Source organism: Acromyrmex echinatior, chromosome 3, assembly GCF_024713525.1.
Source record: "Acromyrmex echinatior isolate Ae372 chromosome 3, ASM2471352v2, whole genome shotgun sequence".
NCBI lineage: Eukaryota > Metazoa > Arthropoda > Insecta > Hymenoptera > Formicidae > Acromyrmex > Acromyrmex echinatior.
Genome location: NC_141854.1, coordinates 22542730 through 22566897, shown reverse-complemented (window position 1 = coordinate 22566897; position 24168 = coordinate 22542730). Strand labels below are relative to the sequence as shown.

At 29.9% G+C, this 24168-nt stretch overlaps 4 protein-coding genes across 8 annotated transcripts in view; all 4 read right to left on the bottom strand.

Annotated features, from left to right (window-relative positions):
• Window positions 1–3318, bottom strand: part of Task6 (TWIK-related acid-sensitive K[+] channel 6) — a 90715-nt gene extending 87397 nt beyond the window's left edge. For both annotated transcript variants that reach the window (XM_011051546.2, XM_011051547.2), the window contains exon 1: window positions 2460–3318. The gene's annotated coding sequence lies outside the window, so the exon portion shown is untranslated. The remainder of the gene's footprint in view (window positions 1–2459) is intronic.
• Window positions 3319–10529: 7211 nt separating this feature from the next.
• On the bottom strand, window positions 10530–17037 carry LOC105143373 (uncharacterized). 2 transcript variants are annotated; one of them, XM_087403959.1, is made up of 4 exons: window positions 14967–17037; window positions 12283–13870; window positions 12050–12179; window positions 10530–11937 (listed from the first exon to the last, which is right to left on the bottom strand). In XM_087403959.1, the coding sequence occupies exons 2-4, from the start codon at window positions 13865–13867 to the stop codon at window positions 11784–11786; spliced, it is 1869 nt and encodes a 622-aa protein (XP_087260085.1). In that variant the 5' UTR covers window positions 13868–13870; window positions 14967–17037; the 3' UTR covers window positions 10530–11783. The 2 variants fall into 2 exon arrangements, with proteins under 2 accessions (XP_087260085.1, XP_087260084.1); XM_087403958.1 differs by lacking the exon at window positions 14967–17037 and having other exon boundaries at window positions 12283–14960.
• Window positions 17038–17173: 136 nt separating this feature from the next.
• On the bottom strand, window positions 17174–18719 carry viaf (viral IAP-associated factor). Its single transcript, XM_011051545.2, has 5 exons — window positions 18554–18719; window positions 18141–18282; window positions 17821–18049; window positions 17532–17740; window positions 17174–17454 (listed from the first exon to the last, which is right to left on the bottom strand). Exons 1-5 carry the CDS (start codon window positions 18554–18556, stop codon window positions 17327–17329), a joined length of 711 nt encoding a protein of 236 aa, XP_011049847.1. The 5' UTR covers window positions 18557–18719; the 3' UTR covers window positions 17174–17326.
• Window positions 18720–19482: 763 nt separating this feature from the next.
• On the bottom strand, window positions 19483–24144 carry LOC105143302 (synaptic vesicle 2-related protein). Of its 3 annotated transcripts, none has more exons than XR_845705.2 (8): window positions 23602–24144; window positions 22930–23114; window positions 22652–22848; window positions 22504–22567; window positions 22294–22419; window positions 22003–22211; window positions 21200–21872; window positions 19483–20886 (listed from the first exon to the last, which is right to left on the bottom strand). XR_845705.2 is itself a non-coding variant. In XM_011051541.2 (8 exons), the coding sequence occupies exons 2-8, from the start codon at window positions 23333–23335 to the stop codon at window positions 21263–21265; spliced, it is 1413 nt and encodes a 470-aa protein (XP_011049843.1). In that variant the 5' UTR covers window positions 23336–23504; window positions 23602–23743; the 3' UTR covers window positions 19483–21262. The 3 variants fall into 3 exon arrangements, 2 of the variants coding, with proteins under 2 accessions (XP_011049843.1, XP_011049841.1); XM_011051541.2 differs by adding an exon at window positions 23314–23504 and having other exon boundaries at window positions 19483–21872; window positions 23602–23743; XM_011051539.2 differs by having other exon boundaries at window positions 19483–21872; window positions 23602–24143.
• Between the last annotated feature and the right edge of the window lie 24 nt (window positions 24145–24168).

The window sequence follows — 24168 nt, the reverse complement described above, 5'->3', positions numbered from 1 at the left end:
AGATATCGATCAGCATCACTGTGATCTTCGCCTACATACTACGTTTACATCGAGATATTCTCGTTTATTGAGTCTCGGCCCTTTTCTCTGAGCCCTACCAACAACCCCCTCTCGTCAAGATAAATAAGTTCTTTCCTCATAAATAATACTGTAACGAAGCACTCTTTCTTTTTTTATCGTTGCTTTGCGCGGTAAAGGCTGACAGTAAAGGTGAAATTTGCTGACTATGCGGGTGGTAGTCATAAATTTTAACCGCGAAATTAAGCATTTTTTTACATTGTGGGATGCAGAAAGATGTATAGGCGGGCATTTATATGGTATTTCGCAGAAATGCCCACATACTTCCTTTATTTTGCTAATGAAATTTCGAAAGAAAAACTCTACAGTCATTTTTTACTGTCACATTTAGAAATCACAGGATGTAACATATATGATTTCTTATAAAGAAATAATAAAAAATATAAAAATTTTATCCTTTTTGCAATAGATATTGTGCTCCGTATTGTCGACAGTTTTGTAATCTTACATTTTGCTCTAAGAAAAACTAAGAAATGTTTAATCATTACACGAATCATTTAAAATTGATTAATTTAAAAAAAAAATATCGTATACATGCCATTTAATTCGGTACATTTCTTCAGTAAAAGTTAAACGTTCACTTTTCCAGCAGAGATGAATGCAAATCGTATGTTAAAATCATATTTTTACTATAAAAAACGAAATTTATAGGCAATTGTCATAGCAATGTATCAACGTGACGATTCAGTTGTACGAAACTTTTCGTTTCACTACATTTTTCACATTAATCCTACAAAGTTTAAAAGTAAAGACTATGAGATGCTTATAAGAACCAGTACAAGTTATAGTCAAGTATACAAACATTTTTTTTATTCAAAATGACAATAATAAACGTTTCAACTTTAGTTTAGGGTTCTTCTCAGTATACAAACTGCTAACAAATAAAACGTTCGCAAATTTGTAATTACAAAATAGATGTAATATAAAAACTAATCATATAGGAATTTAAAAAATTACACTTAATCGTTATATTGAAAGAAATAAAATTAACATTTTTATTAAGTAATCACAATTGTAGTGAATATAACTATTTTATTATATTCACTTAATATCTATGTGGTAATAATAACTAAAAAATATGTTTAAAAAAACTAAAGTAATAAAATAATAATAGAATAATTAATTGTATATATTTGCATGATAAAATCAACTACATATTACTATAAATAATAATATATAATTATCCTCAAAATGAGTATAAATTATAATCAAATTATGATAATTCTAATCATATTTTCTCTCGTGTTGGTTCACATAAATAGATCTCATATCAATTTTGTCATACGTCAGATGGATAAGCCGGTCAAGAAGGATTTCGATTGGACGAACTATTCCTTCTTGACCAGCTTATCCATGTGGGATATGACAAAACTGAGATATGAGAACATTTATCCACGCAAACCAGCACTGAGAGAAAAAAATAATTAGAATTGGCATAATTTAACTATATTATATTTATATTCCTGTATGACTAGTTTTTATATTATTATCATTACTTTGTGATAATAAATTTGCGGACGTTTTTATCTATAAGCAATTTGTACAATTGAGGAGGACCCTAAAAGATCGAAACGTCTATCATTGTCATTTTGAATAAAAGAAATTTAATAATCAGCTCGTATTGACTCTATAGGCATGTCACATTCTTTAATCAATTTTCATTAGAGCCTAAATTCTATTAATTGTTTAAAAGTAAAGATTTCAAATAATAATAAAAAGTGTGACAATATAATTTTTTCATCATATACACTGAGAAAAAAATGCTGTTGATTCAATTAAAGTCTATATTACGGGCTGTCACTAACATAAGTGATTAATTCATGTATATTTTTATTGACATAAAGGCATAAATTATTATTTCAATAATCATTTTATGTCAATAAAAAATATACATGAATTAATCACTTATGTTAGTGACAGCCCGTAATATAGAATCTAATTGAATCAACAGCATTTTTTCCTCAGTATAGCAGTACATTACGAAATACGCGGATCTTTGAAGAATTAAATCCGTAATAGATAGATCGCGTGAATGCTAAGCAGGTTTGTTAGCGCAGCGAATGCTTGTTAGAGCCAGAACTTACAGCCATCAGTGATAACAGCACGCGTCGCGTCAGACGCGCACGCGACAGGACGCACCGTGCGGTACGGCGTCGCGACGCGTTGCGACGCGATGTATCGTCGCGCCGGTCGAGCCGATGGACGATCGTCGCAAATCGGAGCCGATTTGGAATGTGAACTAGATTTCGAGCTGCCGGTTAGACACGACCCGACGAGTCGCCGATGATCGTTTCAGAGCGGCGAGTGACGAAAGGGGATGCAACAAAATGGGAAGGAAAGAAGAAAGAAAAGGAGAAATGCGTAAGGCAGCGCTCTCTTACCTTCCCACGTCACGGCAAGATACACGCGAAATCCGTCCACGCCATTCTCTCTCTCGAGCACAGCACCGCACTGCACCATACACAGAGCACTACTTGAGCAACACCTCCTCCACTGATCGGTCGGTCGGTCGGTCTCTATCTTGAACTATATCCCTCGTTCCTTCCCCGTCTACCTTTCTGCTCTTTCTATCTTGGTCCACCTGTCCGTTTGTCCTCTCCCTCGCTCTATCTCTGTCTCTCTCTCTCCCTCTCTTCCTCCCTCTCTCTCTCTCTCTCTCTCTCTTTCTTTCTTTCTCTCTCCCCCTCTTCTCCTCGGTCACGCCGGCAGGAGAAATCCTTCGTCGTCGGCCTCCCTTTTCTACAGCACCTTCTCCTTGCTCTCGGGGGCGACGATCGGGCCGTGTCAATGAGCGCGACGTCGCGATCGGAGTCGACGACGGTGACGATGACGACGGCAACGGCGACGTCGCCGATGGCGAGGGCGACACAAGACGTGATTAGGAGGAAGAGGAAGAAGAAAAGGAAGCGCCTCCCTGCGGCACGCGCGCGCGCGAGAGAGAGAGACGATCCAGCATCCAGCTACGCCCGTGACAGCGTCTGGGCAACTACTGAGGAGAGGATCTGCGCGGTTCCGGCGCAAGCTTTCGTTCCCGTTTTGACCAGACACGGCGCCACCGTGGACCATCCTTTTCGACGAGGGAGAAAGCGAGGATCCGGGGTGAGAAGAGACTCGCGGACCATGAGGATGAAGACACACGCGCGCGTCTACTCTACGCGTCGTACTTCGATACGAGAGATAAAGGTGATCCCAATGATATTAGAAAATATATCCCTTTTTTTACTTCTCACTTTCGTATCTACGCATCGATGTTTATTTGCCGATACTACAGGTGGTATCGATATTTTATGAGAATATTAATCAAGACTATCAATATCCCGCGCCAAGACTATCATCTTTTATTATTATTTCCAAGTCTTTTCAGAATGAAAGCTGTCATAAGTTGTTTATTGCAATTTGTAACGTGACTTCCTCGCTTTATAATCACAAATTATATGTTTAAGGTAAAAAATAGTTTAACAACATTATTTCTCTTTTTATCGTGGAAAACACTCTTTCATCGTTTGATATTTAAAAATATTCCGTTTTTAATGCTTATATGAATAAGAATTGATACATTTCGAAATTTTTTTTATTTTTATATAATTAATATAAAATCTCTAAATTATTGTATTATTGTCTAATTATACATAGATATATTAATTGTTTTATGTCGTAGGGAAAAAAATAATTTATCAATTTCTACAAAAATAACTTCTTCATTTATATCAGTTTCGACTAAGCTATCTCGAATGAAATACGAAAATTTAACTTTCGCGTTCCCATTTCATTTTCCAAAGAAATGACACAGATATCGTAAAATGTATCTTTTCAAAATACTTCAATACATCATAATATTGTTACAATCTACATTTGAGCTGTTTTGAGGACAAAAGTAAACGACCAGGTTCTATCGCACTAAAATTCAAATTTATTTTTAATTTATTGATCATATAAACTGTACTAGCAAGGATACGCGAAATGTATTAACACTCAGCTTAAAATTGCATTTAATTAAAGTTTGTCGAGTTCACCACGCTTCTAGATACAATGCCGATCGGGGTCGCGAAGATTACACCGCTGAGATAACACGGTATCTTGGCGAGATGAGTTTCGCACGGTCGATACTGCGTTACAATATCAGAGGCGACATACTAACGGGCCACCGTACTGATATCGTATGTCGTTAAAAAGGCAAGGCTGCCTTTTACCCGTCGCGGCACGATCATCAATAAATTCGACGAGCTACGTGATGGGGCTTCGTTACAATTTACGGCGGAAAACCGATTTACACCGATGTGTAAATAGCGACAAATAGATGATATTTTCATATAGAACGATGCCGTGATCGGAATCACAAGCTAATCAGGTATATAAAATCTCTTTTTGCCTTCCTATATAATACGACATAATTTTCATCAGACAGGCAATTCATTGTTTAAAGAATGAAAGACCGCAGATTGTAGACTGCAGATTATTTCATTGCATGATAGAAGGAACATACATAATCGACGTGCATCGACATATACATATTTCAATTTTTAAATATACATTTAAATTTTTATGTAAAATCTTACTATATAAAAATTATCACAGTTTAAAAAAACATAAAATGTCAATGTGATTATTATGAATATGCAAGTACTACAGTATATGCAGTATAATCTGTTCTTTTTAATTGTTTATAATATTTGAAAAATCCTGAAGTTTGTAATATATCTATATATGTATTGTATATTATATTAAATATATGTATATATAATTTCTTTACATTCATAAATAAATTTCGTGTATATATTTTATATTTTCACATCATTACGAGAAAAAAAATCACAAAATTGTCAGTCACAAAATTATATTATTCCAAACTAATATCAATTTTTTATTAATATTTGAGTTTATAAAATAAAAAAAAAGTGATAAACTACAATAAAATGCAAGAAAATCTAACTAAAAAAGAATAGACTAATTGTAAAATTAATTGACGCATTCAACATTTTGCGTATCTCAACATTTGAACGCATTCATCGATGTATCTTCCGCTGCAATTGCATCTGCAAGTACATTCGGAAACGGTCTAGTAATAATAGAGTCTTATTCTACGTTGATTGCAATTCATTTCACTTTACGCAATATGCGATATAAAATTCATAGAGTTGCAATTTTATTTAATTTAATAGTTAATTAAATAATCAAATATTTATATATAAATTGTTAATATAGTTAATATATATAACAAAGTTAATATATATAAATTGATTAAAGAGTTTTATATGTCTATCCTACTTCACTTTATGTATATCACTTCACGTGCAATGGATGCGCGAAATTCACAATTTAACATCGAAATCTTGTATTTATAACATAAAAAATGTTAAAATTTTTTAAATAATAATTTATAGTAAAATATTCATAAATTAAATTTAAAATACACATTTATATATTGTAAAATAAAAAACTTGTGAATTCTTGTAACGTAATATAATATAAATTTAATTTTGCTTCGCAAGAGCGTCTTTCCGATTTTTACGAAGATTGTCTCAGCTATTCCTTCGAAACTCAATTACATAATTCCTCTTTGCGAGAATTATTCTATAAAGATCGCAACATTAAATGTACATCGTAATATCTCTGATGGAAAAATAATTTTCAAATAAAATATTCACAAAATTTCTGACGTTATCACGAAATTTATATAGCAAACTAATTCAATAAAATCTTTAATTCAAATTTATATATAATTATAATTATATAAATATAATATTATATCATAACTGTACAAAAACTTTATTTTACAAAATGTTTATTTTTCTAAAATTTATCAACAAGTCCAAAATAATCACAATTTCTACAAAATTTTATAATTTCCATAAATCTAATTCTACAAAATTTATAATCGTATATATAATAATGAAATTAGATTAATAATGATATTAAAAAAAAAATAAAAATGGAAAATTAAACGGGAATAGTAAAACTAAAAATACCATAAAATCTAAACGCGCCAGAATAATTGCTATTTACAAAGTTCAGGCGTCAATTTTGACATTATATAGATACAAAAATCTTTGCTAAAGAAATCATCAGGAAATAAACAGTATAACTTACAATTACTAATAATCATAAAACATGAAATTTATAATCAATCATATCATGTTATAAAAAAAATTAAAAGAAAACCTATAAAATTTGTATAGTCATTTCTCTTTTTCCATATTAAGTTTTTAAATCTCAAATATCAGAAATTTTGATAATTCTACTTTAAACATAACATTACTGATAAATATATTTTCCAAAACGCGAAGTGTGACGTACACCGTTTTTTAGTTCAACTTTTCTTATACAAATTTATACATCCATATGCGAAAATCTATACGTGAAATACATCACACTGATTTGTTATATAAGTTGTGTTCGGAAACTTTACTCGAGTGCTTTAGTATGTCATTCTATCTTTATCGTTCATTTTTATCGTTAGTAAAATAACATGATGCACTCAGGCACTCAGTAAAATTTCTAAATATAGTCAATTAACCATAATGATATTGGTGAAAAGAAACTATCTCCTATGCCCCAAATTTTACTCACCAATACCGTCAACTCCAGAACCGATCTCGCAGAAATAGATCTGTAAGAAATACATTGCCGATTAGATTTTAATTGAACATATTTAATATAAAAGTTTTTTTCTATAATATAATAATATAATACAAAATAAAATGTTCATGTCCGCAAAAATTTAGTAATTATTATGAAAAATATAATATAAATATATTAATAATTAATGATTAATAATTAAACAATAAATAAAAAATAAATATAGTAATCTTGAAGTAATTTCGATTTAAGTAAAAATTATCAAATTTTTCCGCAAAAAGTATTGACTATTTAAAAAATCAAGAAATATCGATTTTCGCAAAAAAATGCTATACACACACACACAAACACACACAAATTTTTATAAACATAACTTTTTATATATTTAAACATTTTTTTTAATGCACTTACATCAAATATTAAAAATTTATATAATTGCTTGATAATATTAAAAGACATTTAAAATTATTAAGTTTGAATCGTGAAAAAAATATTAAAATAAATACGACTTTTTTTATCTTCAAGCTAATTCTGTTTAGCCCGAATCGGATTTTTCGGAGTGTTGCATCTGCATCAATTTTATATTTCATAATTTCTCACTCCTTTGTAACATTGATTATGCGCGAGAAATACCTATAATATTTGACAAAGTAATTAATTTTTAATAATTTTATCTTATTTTTGTTAAAAAATTACTTGTTTATATTTCAAATTAATTAATAATAATACAATAGTTAAATAATTCGTCAAAAATTTTATGTTATATTTGATAGAATCATTTATCATTATATAGTCACAATATATCTCACATAAAAATATTTATTATCAAATTTAATTCAGGAAAACATTTTTAAAGAATTAATATCAATATATGTATACTATAATTTATTAATACCAATAGAAATACTTTACTATTTATTTCAGTAATGGTATTTACTATTTTACATAATAATTGTTATGTTAAAAAATAAAATAAAATTTCAATATATTAAAATAAAATAAGTATAAAATAAGAGGAATTATTAAATATGTTTTTCAAGAGAAACTCTGTTGTATCTATTAAATCATCAATATTATAATTATGATAGGATTATTAAATTACTATAATATAATATAATGATATTAATTATAAGATATTAACAATAATCTTTTACGCCGAACTATGGCTTATTAAGTAATCAATGTTTCTATATCATATTTCCTATTGGAAATATAATAAACTATACATATTCATTCAAATATCTCAATATTTATCAATTATACACTATACATATCATATATGCATATATGTTTTTATATTATTATAGAATAATATACTAAAATAATACACATATATATGAGAATAATATATATCATTATATCAGTTAGAATATTTATATAAAACTAGGATGTCAATTAATACATATTAAACGAAAACACAAACCGGAATTATTACAATTAAACAACTGCCATTTTTGAAAAAACTTTCCTTACATCTTGATACCAAAGAGAGTCCTGTCGCAAGTTTATCTGAACCGAAATAAATAAAACAGATGTATTTTTTGTACGTATCGACCCTCTTCTCTGCGTAACGCGGCGAGAAATTCAGAATGTAATGAATTTGTAACGAATATATAAAAGATGAAGTTTTTACGGGTACATGGAAGGATAACGATTCTGCTCAAGTTAAATTTAGATACATGTCTCATCACTGGGAATTTACCTTAATGCTGTAATTTTCAGTACCGACAGTAAATATAATCGAAACGCAACTTTTGATGATTCAAACAAAATTATTTTCAGATCTGTATCCAATTAAATTTTTTGATATTTCAGCAAAATCATTCTTTCCGTGTATTTTTATACGTGGCGTTTATAATTTTACCGTATTTTTTTTCACAATTTTACCGTAGAAGGCCGACAAAACAAAGAAATTATTCCGCAAGACTCGAAATCTAATAAAGTGCGTTCCGTTTCACGCATGACGTATCACTTTCTTTAAGACTGCATTCGAGAATACACACGAGTGTCTCCAGATATCAATTTATCTTGTTTAACACCCCGCGAATAACAAGGATAAAAGGATTCTTGGAAGCATTCGATGTACATTCTCGAATGCAACGCAATTCGAGGAACAAGAATAAAATGCTACATTATGCGTATCACGCGTGAAACGGAACGCACTTCTAAATTATTACGAGCATCTCAGAATTCAGACTCTTTCAAATATTACGAGCTTCTCATATTCCCATATCGTTTAATCATACATACTTTTAAGACTGCTTCACTCAAATAATATATTTTTTCGAAATACAAAATTGCACTTACCTGTTACTTATAAAACAACGTTAGAAGACGAAGAGGACACGAGAATACGAGGCGACGAGGCAACGCGGCGACGCCATGTTGCGCGCTTCTGACGATGTTGCATGACGTCACAGTGACGTCACAGTTAACGGTTAAATTCAAAAATTTCACTCGAGTGCATCCAGGTATCATTTTATCCTTATGATCCACTTTAACACATTTGATGAACAAGGATAAAATGATAACTGGGTGAAAGCTTTGAATGTGAAGATATAATCGTAGCGTATTTAAATTTGTTACAATATAAACTTGTCAAATTCAAAAACTCAAATATCACCAATAGTGATTTTGTTGAGAAATCATAGTGTTAAAAAGCATGTATGCTTTAAAATACAACAATTGTCTGTAAATTGTATATGTAAAATTTTGTTTTGCATATTAAATCTAATGTTTTATATATCATAATCCAAAATTTACTTATTTAGGTTTTAACAAATATCACCTTATAACAAAATATAAAGTATTTAAATAAAATTTTCCAATTGTTATACAATGATTGTTTATTAAATTATTTTAAATTATTTTTAATTAAATCAATATTATTTTTAGTTAAATCAATAATAGTAATATAATAGTAATAATAGGCTCATATTTTAGTTTCAAAATTTATACTTAATTTATACACAAAAATATTGAAATAAAAAAAAGCATAGAACACTTATCACATACTTGCCATAATATTTTAATGTTTTTGTGGATATCGCACAATAATATTCCTATTTATTAAAAAATGCAAATTATTGTACTCAACAGAAAAAATTTAAGTAAACAAAATTTTTTAAATACTTTTAATTTTCCATTAAATGAAATTCTGCTCTTGAAAGTCAGTTTTGTAAATAAAAAGTTTTTTGTAAATAGCAACATTGTTAATACGAATATATGTTATAAAAAATGTTTATGGTATATCACAACGTTTTTAATCATTAATAATGGAATATTGCTGCAATTATATAAATAATTTACTAGACATTTTAAAAAATTCGTGAATCCAAGTTCTATTTTTTAAGTTCTACGCAAGAAAGTGCTAAACGATAAGTGTAATTAATTAGACGATAAAATAAATTTGAAAGTCTTATTAATAAATTTCAAGTTTTATCTTGATTTTACATTTTAACTTCTAAAGAATTTGCAAGACTCAATTATTATTTGAATTTCACATATAAATTAATATATATTTAAATTTAAGTAATATTTTACGAATAAAATTTTACTAATAAATTCATTAATAAAGCGACATTTTGTATGACATATGTTATAAATATATAATTCCGCTTGAACTATAATAATTAATAATTTGTTCTGCAATAATATACGATTCTATCCCTTTCCTTTAAAAGACGCATCCATTGAGATATTCTGTCACACATTCAATTGTAGGGTAATCATATTTCATGCATGCAGTGAATTCAATGTATTCGCTATTTTGGAATGATATGATAATGTCATCAAATACGATTATATGAAAGATTCTCGTATACCTGTGTTTGCAATTCGTGTCTTATCAAATGACAAATGTATGAATCCTAAAATGAACAGCCAAATATCTTTTATTTCTTTGTAAAATTGTTTTTCATATGTACAAAGAAAATTACATGTTAAGGATATTGTGACGTATTTTTCTTTCTTTTTATTTGATAATAACAATTTTCCTTATCAATTTTCATCATATAAAATGTCATGTAGAAAACCATTAACAATTTGGTCTTATAATTATTGTTGCTTTAGTTCTTCAGACACGTGAATTTATTACAATAATAGACATTTATTGTCTAAATAAACATGTTTAGCAATATACTATTAAAATGAATATATATATAAATACCAAAACTTTGGATGTATCGTTAGAATATATAAAAAATATAAAATATATTTTTTTATATATGTTAAATGAAATTAGTTACTAAACATATATATATTCCCGAAATAAATTGCAAAATTCTGAGTTTATGATTTTTTTCTCATCCTTAAAACAAAAGAATGCAGTTATAGTAAGACAGACTTTAGCAATATATTTCAGAAAGTAAAAAGAATAGATACAAAGGAACAAAATATTAGTCAAATATTAGTTAAATATTAGTCAAATATTAGTAAAATGTTATACTCAACTTATATACTTTAGAGAGTCTTCCATATAAAAATAGATATAAATAAAAGTTTTCAATTTATTTATTAATAATAATATTGTACTGTAATAATAATTTATTACTACTGTGTTTCCATTCATATATTCTTTGAAAAATTTTAAGTTAATTACGAAAATTTAAATTTTTATCTTTATCTATATTTCTTCGTATTTCTTTTTAATATTAAATATCTTCTTTTATTTCTAAATTAATACTTCATTAAAATAAAGCCCATGTAGAATTAACTGTATAATGAAAATGTTATTATTTACATAATTTAAAGTGAGAGTGAGAGAAAAATCTGTGATACACTGGAAATACAGTAGTAATGAGGCTCGCTATAGTACACCACAAACTAAAAAAAGCTCTAATAGAAAACATTAATAAGAAAATCTATAAAACAAAGAGGAACATTTTTAAAGAATTGACAACAAAAATGATAACAAAAAAAAACGTAAAAAATCAAGTATTAAGTACTGGCTTATCAAAATATAAAATTATTTGTAAAATCTGACGTCACTTGTCAAATCATACATCGAACAATGTTACTACGTTATACTTCTGTGATGTTCATGTCATGTACGATTTTCGCAATTTCTTAGTAGCAAGTTCTCAGTTCTAAGACATCATGGTCAAGAAACCAATTATCAATCAGACTTACTAATCATGAAGAAGCATATGCCTTTGAAAAGCGCGAAATCTGACATATGATTTTGAACATTTTTTACAAATATAGTTCTTCTCCAATTTTTCGTGGAGACCATGTGATACATTATGCACTAACCGTAAATGCTGAGCTAATGATGATTTATGTCTGTAAATGTGTTAAAATAATATCTGTACATAAATCATACATTCAACATGTATTTATAATGTATTTACAACTATCAAACAGCAAGCAAGAAGCTTTACCTCTATATTCTTACCTGTACATTTTATTGCAGATATGACAAGGAAAATTTTCCTTGTAAAAGTAACAGTGACTAAAATGTTTCCATAACTGATGCTTTTTACTGAACAATTTTCCACATTGAGCACATTGCATAACATATAAATCTGGAATAAAAATATTACAGATATTTATTAAGTAAGTAATTCAGATAATAAAAACTTAAAGTAATTTATTGTAATTATTTTTTTTTCTATCTTTTATATTTACCTCTGTTGTTTTCTGGTATCTGAGGTAGATAGGTAGAATTGGAAACAGGTGCATTCGATGAGACAGCGTTTTGAATTAGTATTTCATCTTGAGAAATTATTTTATTTTCCTTCATCGAAAAACTGTCCAAATTTAAATAATTAGGGATATTTATTTCATCAAAAGTTTTTGAATTTTCCATTGTTATTTCATTAGGATATGTGACAAATGCTGCAGGACATGATTCTACACAAATATCTTTTCTATCAATATGGGAAGGCTGTAAATTTTGCGATTCATTTTGATTTATGGATGACATGTTTGTACTGCTTTCAATTAGTTCTGTTGTACTACATGCATTTTCTTTCGTTGAAATGTTCTCGTCAAATTCTTCATAAAAATTCTTTTCAAAGTCCATTAAATTACCAAATATATGAAAATAATTATTAATATAAAAGTCATAAATATTTGTATGCAAATCACATGCGAAAAGCTCTGCTTCCATGTCGTCATTGCTCGTAGAAGTTGATACTGGATCTTCATAAAATATAATATCTTTGTCATGTGACATGCAATTTGCACAAGAACAAGAATATAATATTTTGGATCCACATAAAAAATTAGAGCCAATGTAGCTGTCTATCGTTTTTCGTTGCAAATTATTCTCTGTTATTGGAAACTCATAACTTGTAATATCTTTTTGGATAGTTTTGGGCTGCGTTGCGTTGATCTCTGTCGATTTACCAGAAATAACATCGTTGAGATTTATATCACATTCTTTTTCGAATTTATAAATTTCGTTGTTACAGTAGAAAATATTAGATGGCTCGACCGGTTCTGTTGCAACGTCATTTAAATCATTTACATTTATATTTGAAAAATTAGGGTTGTAAACGGAAAGTTGTTGTTGAGGAAGTATATCATTCTTCAAAAAATTATTAACATCTTGCATAGCGTTTTTCATATTCATATCTGGAATAGTAGTTAACATGACTGGCTTTTTACGTGACACTTGTGTTTTCCTGCTAGATTTACGAGCTGTTTTTTTTTTTAAGTTTTTATTGAACGAACTTTTCTTTTGCTTGTTGTTATACTTTACGTTTTTTTTCTTCGTTGGTGTATTTTTTTGACAACTTGGTGATACATTTAATGTGTTTAACTGACTAATTTCTTGCAGTAGATTTTTATTTTTGTTATTGTTGCAATCAGGAATATCGTATTGAACATCCAATGGATTGTGCACTTGCTTTCTTTGATGATGCGATTTTGGTAAAGTGATTTTATTATAATTGGCTTCCATATCTAAATCAATGCTAGATGATGTATTTAATTCCCAAGAAGAATTTCCGTCTTCTGCACTGGAGGTACTTGTATCGGTTTTGTTCAATAATTTATAATTTCTAGATGTTTTTGTGTTATTGCTTCTTAAAATATTTGGTAGATTTCGAAGAAGCTGCACATTATGCAATGAAGCTTGGTTTGCAATAGTTTTCTCCTCAGAGATATTTGCATCTTCCATAAAAATGGTTTTGAAGGACTTCATAGATGATAAACCTACTTCAATATTCATCTTTTTCCTGGTATTATCACAATTCTGTGCCTGCATACTCTGCTGTGACATATACGAACCTTTAGCCAGTAAACAAAATAATTGATAGAATATTTAATAAATATTTGCCTATTCTAATTTATAAGATATCTCAAATATGAAAGATAAAATAGTATACTGAAATATTTGTCTATGGTCAACTGTTATATTTATGATTGTTATCATAATCTAATTAAGACAATAAAATGTTTTACGGTTAACATTTCAAAGAACTTTGCTATGTACGTAATTAAATACAATTTCTTAATCCCTACATTACTTAAAATCATAATAAAAGTCGAGTATATTACGGATTTATTTAATATCATGTTAATTATTTATTTGTAAATAATAATGCGTTCACATAAAGATCATTTAAAGGATGTAAACTATCATTTTATATATAATTATTAAAAATTATTTGTAAAATTTGTAAACTGTATTTATTTCAAAAAATTAATATTTTAAGTTTTACATATTTTGACATTTTATCGAACCATCAAATTACATAAATCAAATACATAAATTAATTTTAACTATAAAGTCTCTTTCCCAATTTTTTGTTTTATTTTATTTATAACAAAGATTTTATAAAGAAATATAGTTAAAACATAACTTGATTACATTTTAAAAATGTAACTAACATTCTAACTTTAGAGGAATAACGCAAAAAAGTAAAGTCAAAGATCACCTTCGCAAAAAATCAGGCTTTAACTTCTCAATTCTTATGAAAAAAATCTGTTAATTTAAAACTTCACTATAAAACTCGAGACATATCCTCGATAAAAAAAGATCTATTATCTATTGTTTAATTATTGTCGGATTAAAACAATAAAATGTTTCAAAATTTTATCAGCGTTTCAAAGAATTACTATAAAAATACAATCTCCTAACGCCTAGCTTATCTAAAATCATAATAAATATTCTCACGTAACAGTCAAGCATATTATATGCATATTATTTAATACAACACTGATAAATCAAAGCATCAAGAGGACAAGATCGTCACTATTTTTAGAACTTCGAGTGACTCACAAAAAGCACTGAACTGAACAATAAGCATCGATCTAATCCGGAATACACTAAAAAAAAAAAATTCTGCATGCATACCGCATACCTTCCAAGAAATCGAAAATCGTCAATCAATTAAAAACTTTTGTCGGAGATCCGATAATAAAATAAGAGGAGGGAGGGGAAGGTGAGCGTCAAAAGCACTGTCACAGCACTGGCTTTGTTCTTCCTGTCTCATTCCCAGGGCAATTCGCCGGTGATGAAAAATTCGTCGTAACCGCGAGTGACACGAAATCCAAGCCCGTCTTTCGTTCGCGCGTGACTGACAATAAGACTCGTAGTGACAAAAAGCCGCTCTCTCAGCCACTAAACAAAAATCGTAACCTGAGAAGTCCTTGAGGGAGCGGTAATCGCATGAAAAAAGATATCCTATGGGCGCCCGCGAATGTAAACAAAGTCGCCCCGTAGCTCGGCAGCCTTTTTTTCTAAACGTTCGCTACGTTGCTACGTTCAGACGGCAGTACTGGCACTCAAAGGCGCCGCGCATAAAAAACAGGATATATATATATATATCCTGTGTGTAAAAGCGCTGAAAACAGTGAAAACGTCCAAATTGGTTTTTTTCCATTACCCCCCAGGATTGATTCTAAACACTACTTACAGCTTCATTTTTCTTCTTTTTCTTTTCACGTTGGACAGAATTCGAGAGAAAGATTAATCATGCAAGAAGATCCATCGTTCAATCCTGATGGAAAAAAAAACAGGCTTACAGTACGATTCTAATTATAACGCAAGTCGACACAATCGTAAAATACTGTGATATTTTTTGACTACATCGTCGTAAAACATCACTTCCCGAAAGCAATTATATATTTTATTTTCCATTGTTATTTATTTTTCTATGAGTGACACTCCGATAAGAGATTTCGAGATTACGTTCGAATGTGTTCGGTCCTAGCTATACAACAATCTTTTCCTTCACTCTCGCAGTGAAATAAAAAAGCTGAACAACGTTTCAGCTATTACTGTGTCACACTGTGTAAATGTTTTCTGTTGCTGGAAAGCACTCAATACATACCTCCGTATTTGCATCGTACGTAAATACATGGTTCCCAAAATTCTAAACCGAATGTTTTGAGGTTTCGAGATAAGTGTTTCTATAGCTTCTGTTTGCTTCCATGCACGTGAAATTTGGTGTGATGGACATTTCTTACCGTCTCAAGTGTTACTCATTTGGAGATTCGCATATCTATCTTGCTTTCGCGCTTCGCGACGACCGACAGCGATATACTACATATATCTAATTTGCGTTATTCGCGATCAGAATTCAAGGCATTTCAGATAGGATTGCCGTCATCGCCACACGTAACTTATGAATTCGGATTCGAAGTTAAGTACTTATGCGTCTCGTTTGGTCGCCGGTCGCGTCGCGTAAACGAATCGCACATTGCACGACGCACGATACGAAAAAACATCTGAACTCGGAATGTGCACGTACAAGAGTGTGTTTCACGCATAATGCATGATGTATTATTTTATCCTTCTTTATTCGGCGAAGAACAAGGATAAAATGATACATCGTGCTCTTGCGTAAAATTAAACGCATGCAATTATAAAATGCACAATGCAAACGGCATATTGAGGAATGAAGATGCAATCCACTCGCTGCAAATACTTCGTTGTTTAATCAGAAGAAAAAAATTGACAAATGTAAATGGGATCGCATTCTAAAGTTGTAAATAGCATTTTACTATGACATCTGTAGAACATCTAAAACGAGACTTTAAAAATATTCGTTGCTTCCTTCGATGTTTTGGTGAAAAATTAACGAGCAATTTAATTTAATTTGTAATTTTTTTCTTCGATTCAAGAATTAATGTATTATATGGATCAACTGAATTCTTGGCGTTCAAATTGGAATCTTATTATTATAACAATATGTAAGCAAAAAAAAAAAAGAATTTAATTATATCAATTCCTAAATATTAATTAAATTTTGTCAATTTGCAAAACAAAGAATTGATATGTATATAAATATATAATTTCGATAATTTTAAATTCAGTCACAAAGATTTAAAAATAATTCTTTGTTATTTTTAAAACCGAGCGTACATTGTTTTTATATCTGTAACGTTAAAAGTGAATATATACATATCTAACATTATATAAATTTTAAATACAATTTTAAAAGCTTATTGATTCTCTCTAGTTGGTTGTAATAAATCCTTTATTTATATTTTTCTGATAATTTCTATTTAAATTATTAAATAGATTTCTTATATATACAGTTTATAGAATAAATGTAAAGTGAGATAACATTGTAATAAAATATTTTATTAAAATGAATGTATAGCAGTTTTGAAAATAGTACTTTTATAAATGACGAGGCATAGTAAAATAAATAAAATGAGAAACATTAATTTGATAATACTTATTATGCATCAATCTCTTAATGACTTCATAAAATTACCAATCGTTACCATCATCATTTCCGTTTTTCAAACTTGAAAATAAAACATCATTGATCTTGGGTCGAGGATCCTCCTCGATCTTCGTTGGTATTGCTTCTGTCTGCCCCAACATCCATTCTAATTCTATGTAACAAAATAAACAGCACAATTATTTCCTTGTACATTTTCTTTGTGACACTTTGCAATCAAGCAAGTATTACCTGCTTCAGACAATTTCATGCCACGGAATTCGAGCGGCCCAATAATTTGTTTCACCATATTTCCATCGTGATAAATGAATATTGTAGGAAGATTACTGTCGGGCCAGTTTGGGATGCAAGTGGTAGAGATACTTTTCAAAAATTTAGTGGCAGGAAACTTTCTTGCTAGATTGGCAAGATGCTGATTGACTAGAGTACAGAGAGGAATGCTGAAAATATATTTATATTATGAGTTAATTTCATGGTTGTGTTCACTAATAAAGGTTTGTTCTGCTTTGCTTTATCATACCCAGATTTGTAAAGATATAAAATAACCCAAACATCTTCACCAGCATTATTAACTTCCTTAACATAATCTTCTGCAGATATTTCTCGCACCTCTCCATATTTACACTTGTTAGCTAACGCCTTCATTTCTGCTATTCTCTTTCGTCGATATTCCTCCAGAACTCGTTCATCCTCTTCGTCTTCTAGCTCATCTAATTCATCCAAGGTCTTCTCTTCTAAATTGTTACAGTCTGTAAAAATTGTGAATTTGTGAGCCAACGATAACACATCGATAAACATTAAACTATAATTTAATAATTGGATATTAAAAAACATAATCACCACGTCCTGTTTTCTCATCTATTGTACTTTCCAACAGATTTACTATCTGATCCTCAGTAACTTCCTGTTCCTTTTCCTTCTCAGGTATGATACCTTTCCTCCTAAGGATATCATTCCATTCGGTGTCTTCATTTGGATCTTGCTGAAATTAACTTGAAAAGTTATCTGCTTGGATAATACAAAACGCAAAAATAACTAAATTTTCTTCTTTATATTACGAAATAATATATTAGAAAATATTAAAATGAATATGTATAATTGAATATGTAAAATTTAAATGAATATATATACATATATTTTTTTTTCTACCTAAAGTCATGCTACCATATAAGGAATCACATGTTCGTTTATTATAATTAACTTCAGCCTAACCTCTTAGCCTCCAAAATGCTCCAATTTTTATTAATACTCACCATTTTGAGAGACTGATATTAAATACTTCTATTTTATTTACTGGAAACTAATTCTGCTTTTTGTATTCTTTTAGAAAAAAAATTTTTTTAATGTATACAATTATTGCAACGAAAGAGAAACTAGCGACAACTCTATTCTCAACTGATCGACTACATGCTGCATGCTGCTAGTGCTGCTACACGCTACTTATGCACACTTATGCCTGACACACATACATGCGTGTCAGACTATTATTGCTATGTTTTGTACGTAGAAATTGTATGCTACAATATATGAGAAATACATGTCAAGTATCTATCAAAAAAAAAGTGATAATGATTTTTATATAAGATTAACTTGTGCAATACACTATCTACATTTAGTTACTAATCATAATTATTATTTATGATTTTATATAGTGTTATATAAATATAATTTAGATCTTTTTTATCAATTTGATAAAATACATATCGCTAAAATACACTGCACAAGAAAAACAGGATGTATATAGAAATGACAAAAATATGTTATAAAGTTTTATTAAATTTATCCGATACAATTGTAAAAATTGATATATTAAATTTTGCTATGTAAAATAATAATATCTTAGAGTATTTGTAAAAATAATCTGTCATGTTCAAGTAATCACAATAATTACAGTATACAATTAATTACATTAATTATAATTATATATATAATTTTTAATATATATAAATTTCAAACTAATACAAGTATTAAATATATATAAAATAATAGTTTATGCACTTAAGTTTTTTCAATTTAACTCATCATGCACACATATTAGATTATTCTCTTGGATAATGATTTCAATATTAACCATAATTCTCAATATTGAATTAAATTCAATTTATAATATTAACAAGACAACCATACAAGGGCAAGTCAATAAGTTCTTAGAAAATCTGTCAGAGGGCAGTATCATGTCACATTATTTTTTGACAAGTAGCATCTTTTAGTTGATTACTGTCAAATTTTGAGCGGAATTCATCGCGTGGTTTCATTTATGTAGACGATTAAAGCGAACAATCTTTGTATTTTTTGCAAAATGGAAAAAAACGAATTTCGTGCAGTAATCAAACATCTACATATGAAAGGTTTAACGCCGAAAAAAATCAAAGCCGAGTTGGATAATGTTCATAGCATATCTGCACCAGCGTTTGCGACTGTATACAATTGGGTAAATAAATTTAAACGTGGTCATACATCCACATGTGATGCACCTCGTTCGGGACGTCCAATTGAGGCTACTACGCCAGAAATCATCGATAAAGTCCACGATATTGTTTTGATTGATCGACGAGTGAAAGTGGATGAGCTTGTTGAGGCCATAGGCATATCACATGGCACAGTGATTTCAATTTTGCACGAACAATTGGGTATGAAAAAGCTATCGACAAGATGGGTGCCGCGTTTACTCACTGTAGACCAAAAGCGCGACCGTGTGACGATTTCAAAACAATGTTTAGAGATGTTTCAACGTAATCCAGATGAATTTCTGCGTCGATTCATTACTGTGGACGAAATATGGATCCATTACTTCACACCCGAAACGAAGGAACAGTCAAAACAATGGACTTCACCGAGTGAACCAGCTCCGAAAAAGGCGAAGATCATGAAGTTGGCCGGAAAGATGATGGCCACAATTTTTTGGGATGCATGCGGTATAATTTATATCGATTACCTTCCGTCGAAGCAAATGATCAATGGCGATTACTACGCAGCCTTATTGGACCGTTTCAATAACATTTTAAAAAAAAAACGTCCCCATTTGGCGAAGAAGAAAGTGCTCTTCCATCAAGACAATACACGGGTTTACACGTACCCGGCAGCGATGGCCAAATTCAATGAATTCCGCTATGAATTGCTTCCCCATCCAGCATATTCGCCAGATTTAGCCCCCTGCGACTATTTCCTGTTTCCAAATCTGAAGAAATGGTTCAAAGGAAAGAGATTCACCAGAGAGCAGCTCATCGTCGAAACAGAAGCTTATTTTGAAGGGTTGGACAAATCATATTATTCGGACGGCTTGAAAAAGTTGGAAAATCGTTGGATTAAGTGTATCAAACTAAAAGGAGATTATGTTGAGAAATAAAAATAAATCAATAAAAAAAATGTGTTTTATTATGTTTTTCTAAAAACTTATTGACTTGCTCTCGTACAAACAAGTTAATTTTATTCATTTATTCCATTAGATACTATAATCATTATCTTTAAAAATAGATTCAAAGTTGTGGATATGACGAAATTTAGAGCATTCATGATTAATATTTGTTTTGGCACTTTACTTGAAAGTCGCATATATGTCAGTCTTTATGTTTGTATATTGTGTAATCTAGAATTAAAATTTGTTTTTTTTAATAAATCCTGCAGATGAGACAATTTTTCTTGTTAATAGTATATATGTGTACTACAATAAATAAATAAAATATTAAAAAAAAAATATATATATATATATATGTTTTATAGATAACTTACAATAAAGATATGTCCACTTGATTAAATAATAAATAAAAAATATTAATAATGACTAAATCTGCGTGTTCGCATATATGGTCATGTATAAATACACAAGACAAGTTCTCAATCAATCAAGAACTGTTTGTATGTATACATCTGTTATTACATATCGTAATATATAAAAGTACCTTAAATAATGCAACAAAGTAGTAACTTTCGGTCAATATTAAGATACTTCGTTACAGAAATGTCTATCTATTTTCGTGACTTGCGTCATTTGATTGTTGATTCTTGGTCTCCACGGGAAGTATAAGCGTAGCAATTGCAGCACACAAAGCGGTTGTCGCATAAGTGATCATGGTTCCCGTGATGGACCATTGTAAAAATACTTGTGCTATGTATGGAGTGATCATAGCACCGATTCGTGCCATAGCGCTACACGCACTTACACCTATACTTCGTAAATGTGTAGGGTATACTTCTGGCGTGTATACGTACGCAGCTTGAAACACACCGGCAATTAAGCCTCTGGCTAGGAAAATGGCAATGGTCAACACTGCTCTACTCAACAAACAGGTTCTGCTTAAAAAGCAAACTACTATGGCGAACATGACTAACTGGCAAGCCATTGTCTTTCGTCTGCCTATTTTCTCGATCGCGAAAACAGTAGAAAATATGCCAGGAAATTCCGCCAATGTTGTCCAAAGTAGATCGATGTAGTCACTACGCCGCAATCGGCAGTCAAGTTGGCATGTACCTTCATTGTTGCTCGTACTCCATGTGCTACATTGCTCTGAGGATGTGTGAAAAAGTTCAGTTGTCATTAATACCACTCCATAGTAGCAGAATGCTGTACTCATCCTGTAAAATATATAATAATACATATTTACATCGTAAATATTATGAATATATTTTATTCGCGAACGTTATACTAAAGTTGCAAAAATATTGAGATAAAGTTAATATTTTTATTATTTAGTTTATTATTTACCATACAAGCCAAAGTAAAGCAGACGTTCTGTACATTTCTTTACTCAGAACATCTTTAAATCGACCATGATGACCTTGATAAAATCTATCCATAACTAGTCTTCCTACAGGCAATGATTTTTTATTTTCTCTAGCTACACGTTCTAATGTTGAAATTGCACGATCTGTTTTTCCAGTTGTCATATCAAATACTGTAGATTCTGGCAGCCACTGCAAATACATGAAATTATTTAATTTCTAAAGTATTTCTAAATAAATGATATACTTAAAAATATCTAAATTTATTACAAACCGGTGTTATTACAGCAAATATAAATAATGGAATGGACGATAATATAAGAAGCCATCTCCAACCAAAATTGGGCATAACGATTAATGCAATCGCCACTTCGAAACAAGCTCCAAGAGCCCAAAAACACTATAATGCGTATAACATATATATTTTATACTGTGTTTAATACTATGATGTGTATTAATCCATATATTTATAATATAAACTTACATCCAGTAAAATAACACATCTTGCTCGTTGTTTTGCTGGCAAAAACTCTGCATACAATGTTACCCTGTAAAAAAAGAGTATGCATCAATGACAACAAGTTTCAAAACAAATTAATTGTTCATCTTTAAGAAACTTATCAAATACTTACGATTGTGGTACACAACCAATAGCAAATCCTACAACTCCTCTAAGCAATAGGATCCAGAGAAAATTTGGTGCCAAAGAACTTAGAAATGCATAATAGGCCAATAATACCGCACACAAAGTTAAAGCTTGCTTACGACCATATCTGTCGCTTAAATTATTCCAAAAAGTAGAGCTTAACATCATACCAAGAAATACTACCTAAAAATTCAATTTCCATAATAATAAACTCGAATATTGTCACATATTTTACAAAGATAATAATACAAATCCAAAAAATACCGTTGTGGTCAGTGCTTGCTGGTATCTAGAAATACCCCAATCACAATGTAAGGATGGACTTAGAATACTCAGTATTGTGATCTCCATACTATCTACCATCCAACAAAGACCCGTGAATAGAGACAATTTTACTTGGAATTTTCCAAAGCCTAATGCATTGATAGCTTGTACCACAGTAAAAGTATCTGTCAATAAGATTTAATTTTTCAACTTAATATAATTTCGCAATTGTTACATTTCTTCCATTACTAAACTGAGATATTTTACATTCATATTTATTTCATGATACTTCATATTCATACATATAAAAGCATATTATATTCCTCTTTAAATGTCAGATGACACATTTTATTATAGCATAAAGTTTATGAAAAATATACACACCTAATTCCTTGTACACATGCATGTCTAATGTACACTGTTGTTAAAGATATTTTACAGCGTTCCATGTTACCACAACTTAACGTAGTCATTAGTAAAACCAATTTTCCCAGTGTTGTGTTATATTATATTCATGCGGTATTAAATATTTACAGGATATGATCATCTTTCGTATTAAAGTTAAGTAAACCCTTCTGTACAATTAGAACACAGCATATAATTAAACACTGCAATATATTACTTCTATACCATTTACATATTTATAAGAGATTTCAGTTTGATGTAACATACCATCAGGTATAACCACAACAGAGGAAAGTTCCATCGACCCTTCAATAGCATTCAAGCTCGTAGGACAACTCGATGTATTTTGTACGCCAACATTTAACTCGGCACCATGTGATTCTTCTAATTGACGATATGGTTCATTAGATTTTTTATCTGGTTCCGACATGGTTATACTCTTTTTTCAATGTGATCACAACATAGATATATTCCCAAATATTCGTTATTATTAGTCACTGACGAAAATGAGCAAATTGGAATCAGCTCTGAAAATGTTTATTGAATCTATTAAACTTTGCATATATAAATACAACTCCCAACATCAAATTTTGTATGCAGCACGCGTCATCACACAAAAATGTCAACTGCTTTGTTGGTTAACCTTTCCGTCGTACAGTTTAATTTGTAACTATCGTACCACTTTTTAACGATAAATTTGTTTAATTTACGATTTAAGAAAAATTAAATAAATTGAAGTAAAAATGAGTAAAATATAAAACACGAAATCTGCAAGCTCTCAAATAGAGGCAAACAAACTTTATCGAATATTTTCATTCAATATCATGAATTTTA

What these genes read in the sequence shown, in the direction of transcription:
- LOC105143373 (XM_087403958.1), bottom strand. Translation starts at nt 13,882, where the DNA reads ATGTCACAGCAGAGTATGCAGGCACAGAATTGTGATAATACCAGGAAA. An exon ending in GATACCAGAAAACAACAGAG is followed by an intron (nt 12,180 to 12,282) that starts GTAAATATAAAA and finishes TTTTTATTCCAG; the next exon opens with ATTTATATGTTATGCAATGT. An exon ending in ATCTGCAATAAAATGTACAG is followed by an intron (nt 11,938 to 12,049) that starts GTAAGAATATAG and finishes ACACATTTACAG; the next exon opens with ACATAAATCATCATTAGCTC.
- viaf (XM_011051545.2), bottom strand. An exon ending in TTATATCTTTACAAATCTGG is followed by an intron (nt 17,741 to 17,820) that starts GTATGATAAAGC and finishes ATATATTTTCAG; the next exon opens with CATTCCTCTCTGTACTCTAG. An exon ending in CATGAAATTGTCTGAAGCAG is followed by an intron (nt 17,455 to 17,531) that starts GTAATACTTGCT and finishes TTTGTTACATAG; the next exon opens with AATTAGAATGGATGTTGGGG.
- LOC105143302 (XM_011051539.2), bottom strand. Translation starts at nt 23,764, where the DNA reads ATGTCGGAACCAGATAAAAAATCTAATGAACCATATCGTCAATTAGAA. An exon ending in ATTGGTTGTGTACCACAATC is followed by an intron (nt 22,568 to 22,651) that starts GTAAGTATTTGA and finishes CTTTTTTTACAG; the next exon opens with GGTAACATTGTATGCAGAGT. An exon ending in GCTTTACTTTGGCTTGTATG is followed by an intron (nt 21,873 to 22,002) that starts GTAAATAATAAA and finishes TATATTTTACAG; the next exon opens with GATGAGTACAGCATTCTGCT.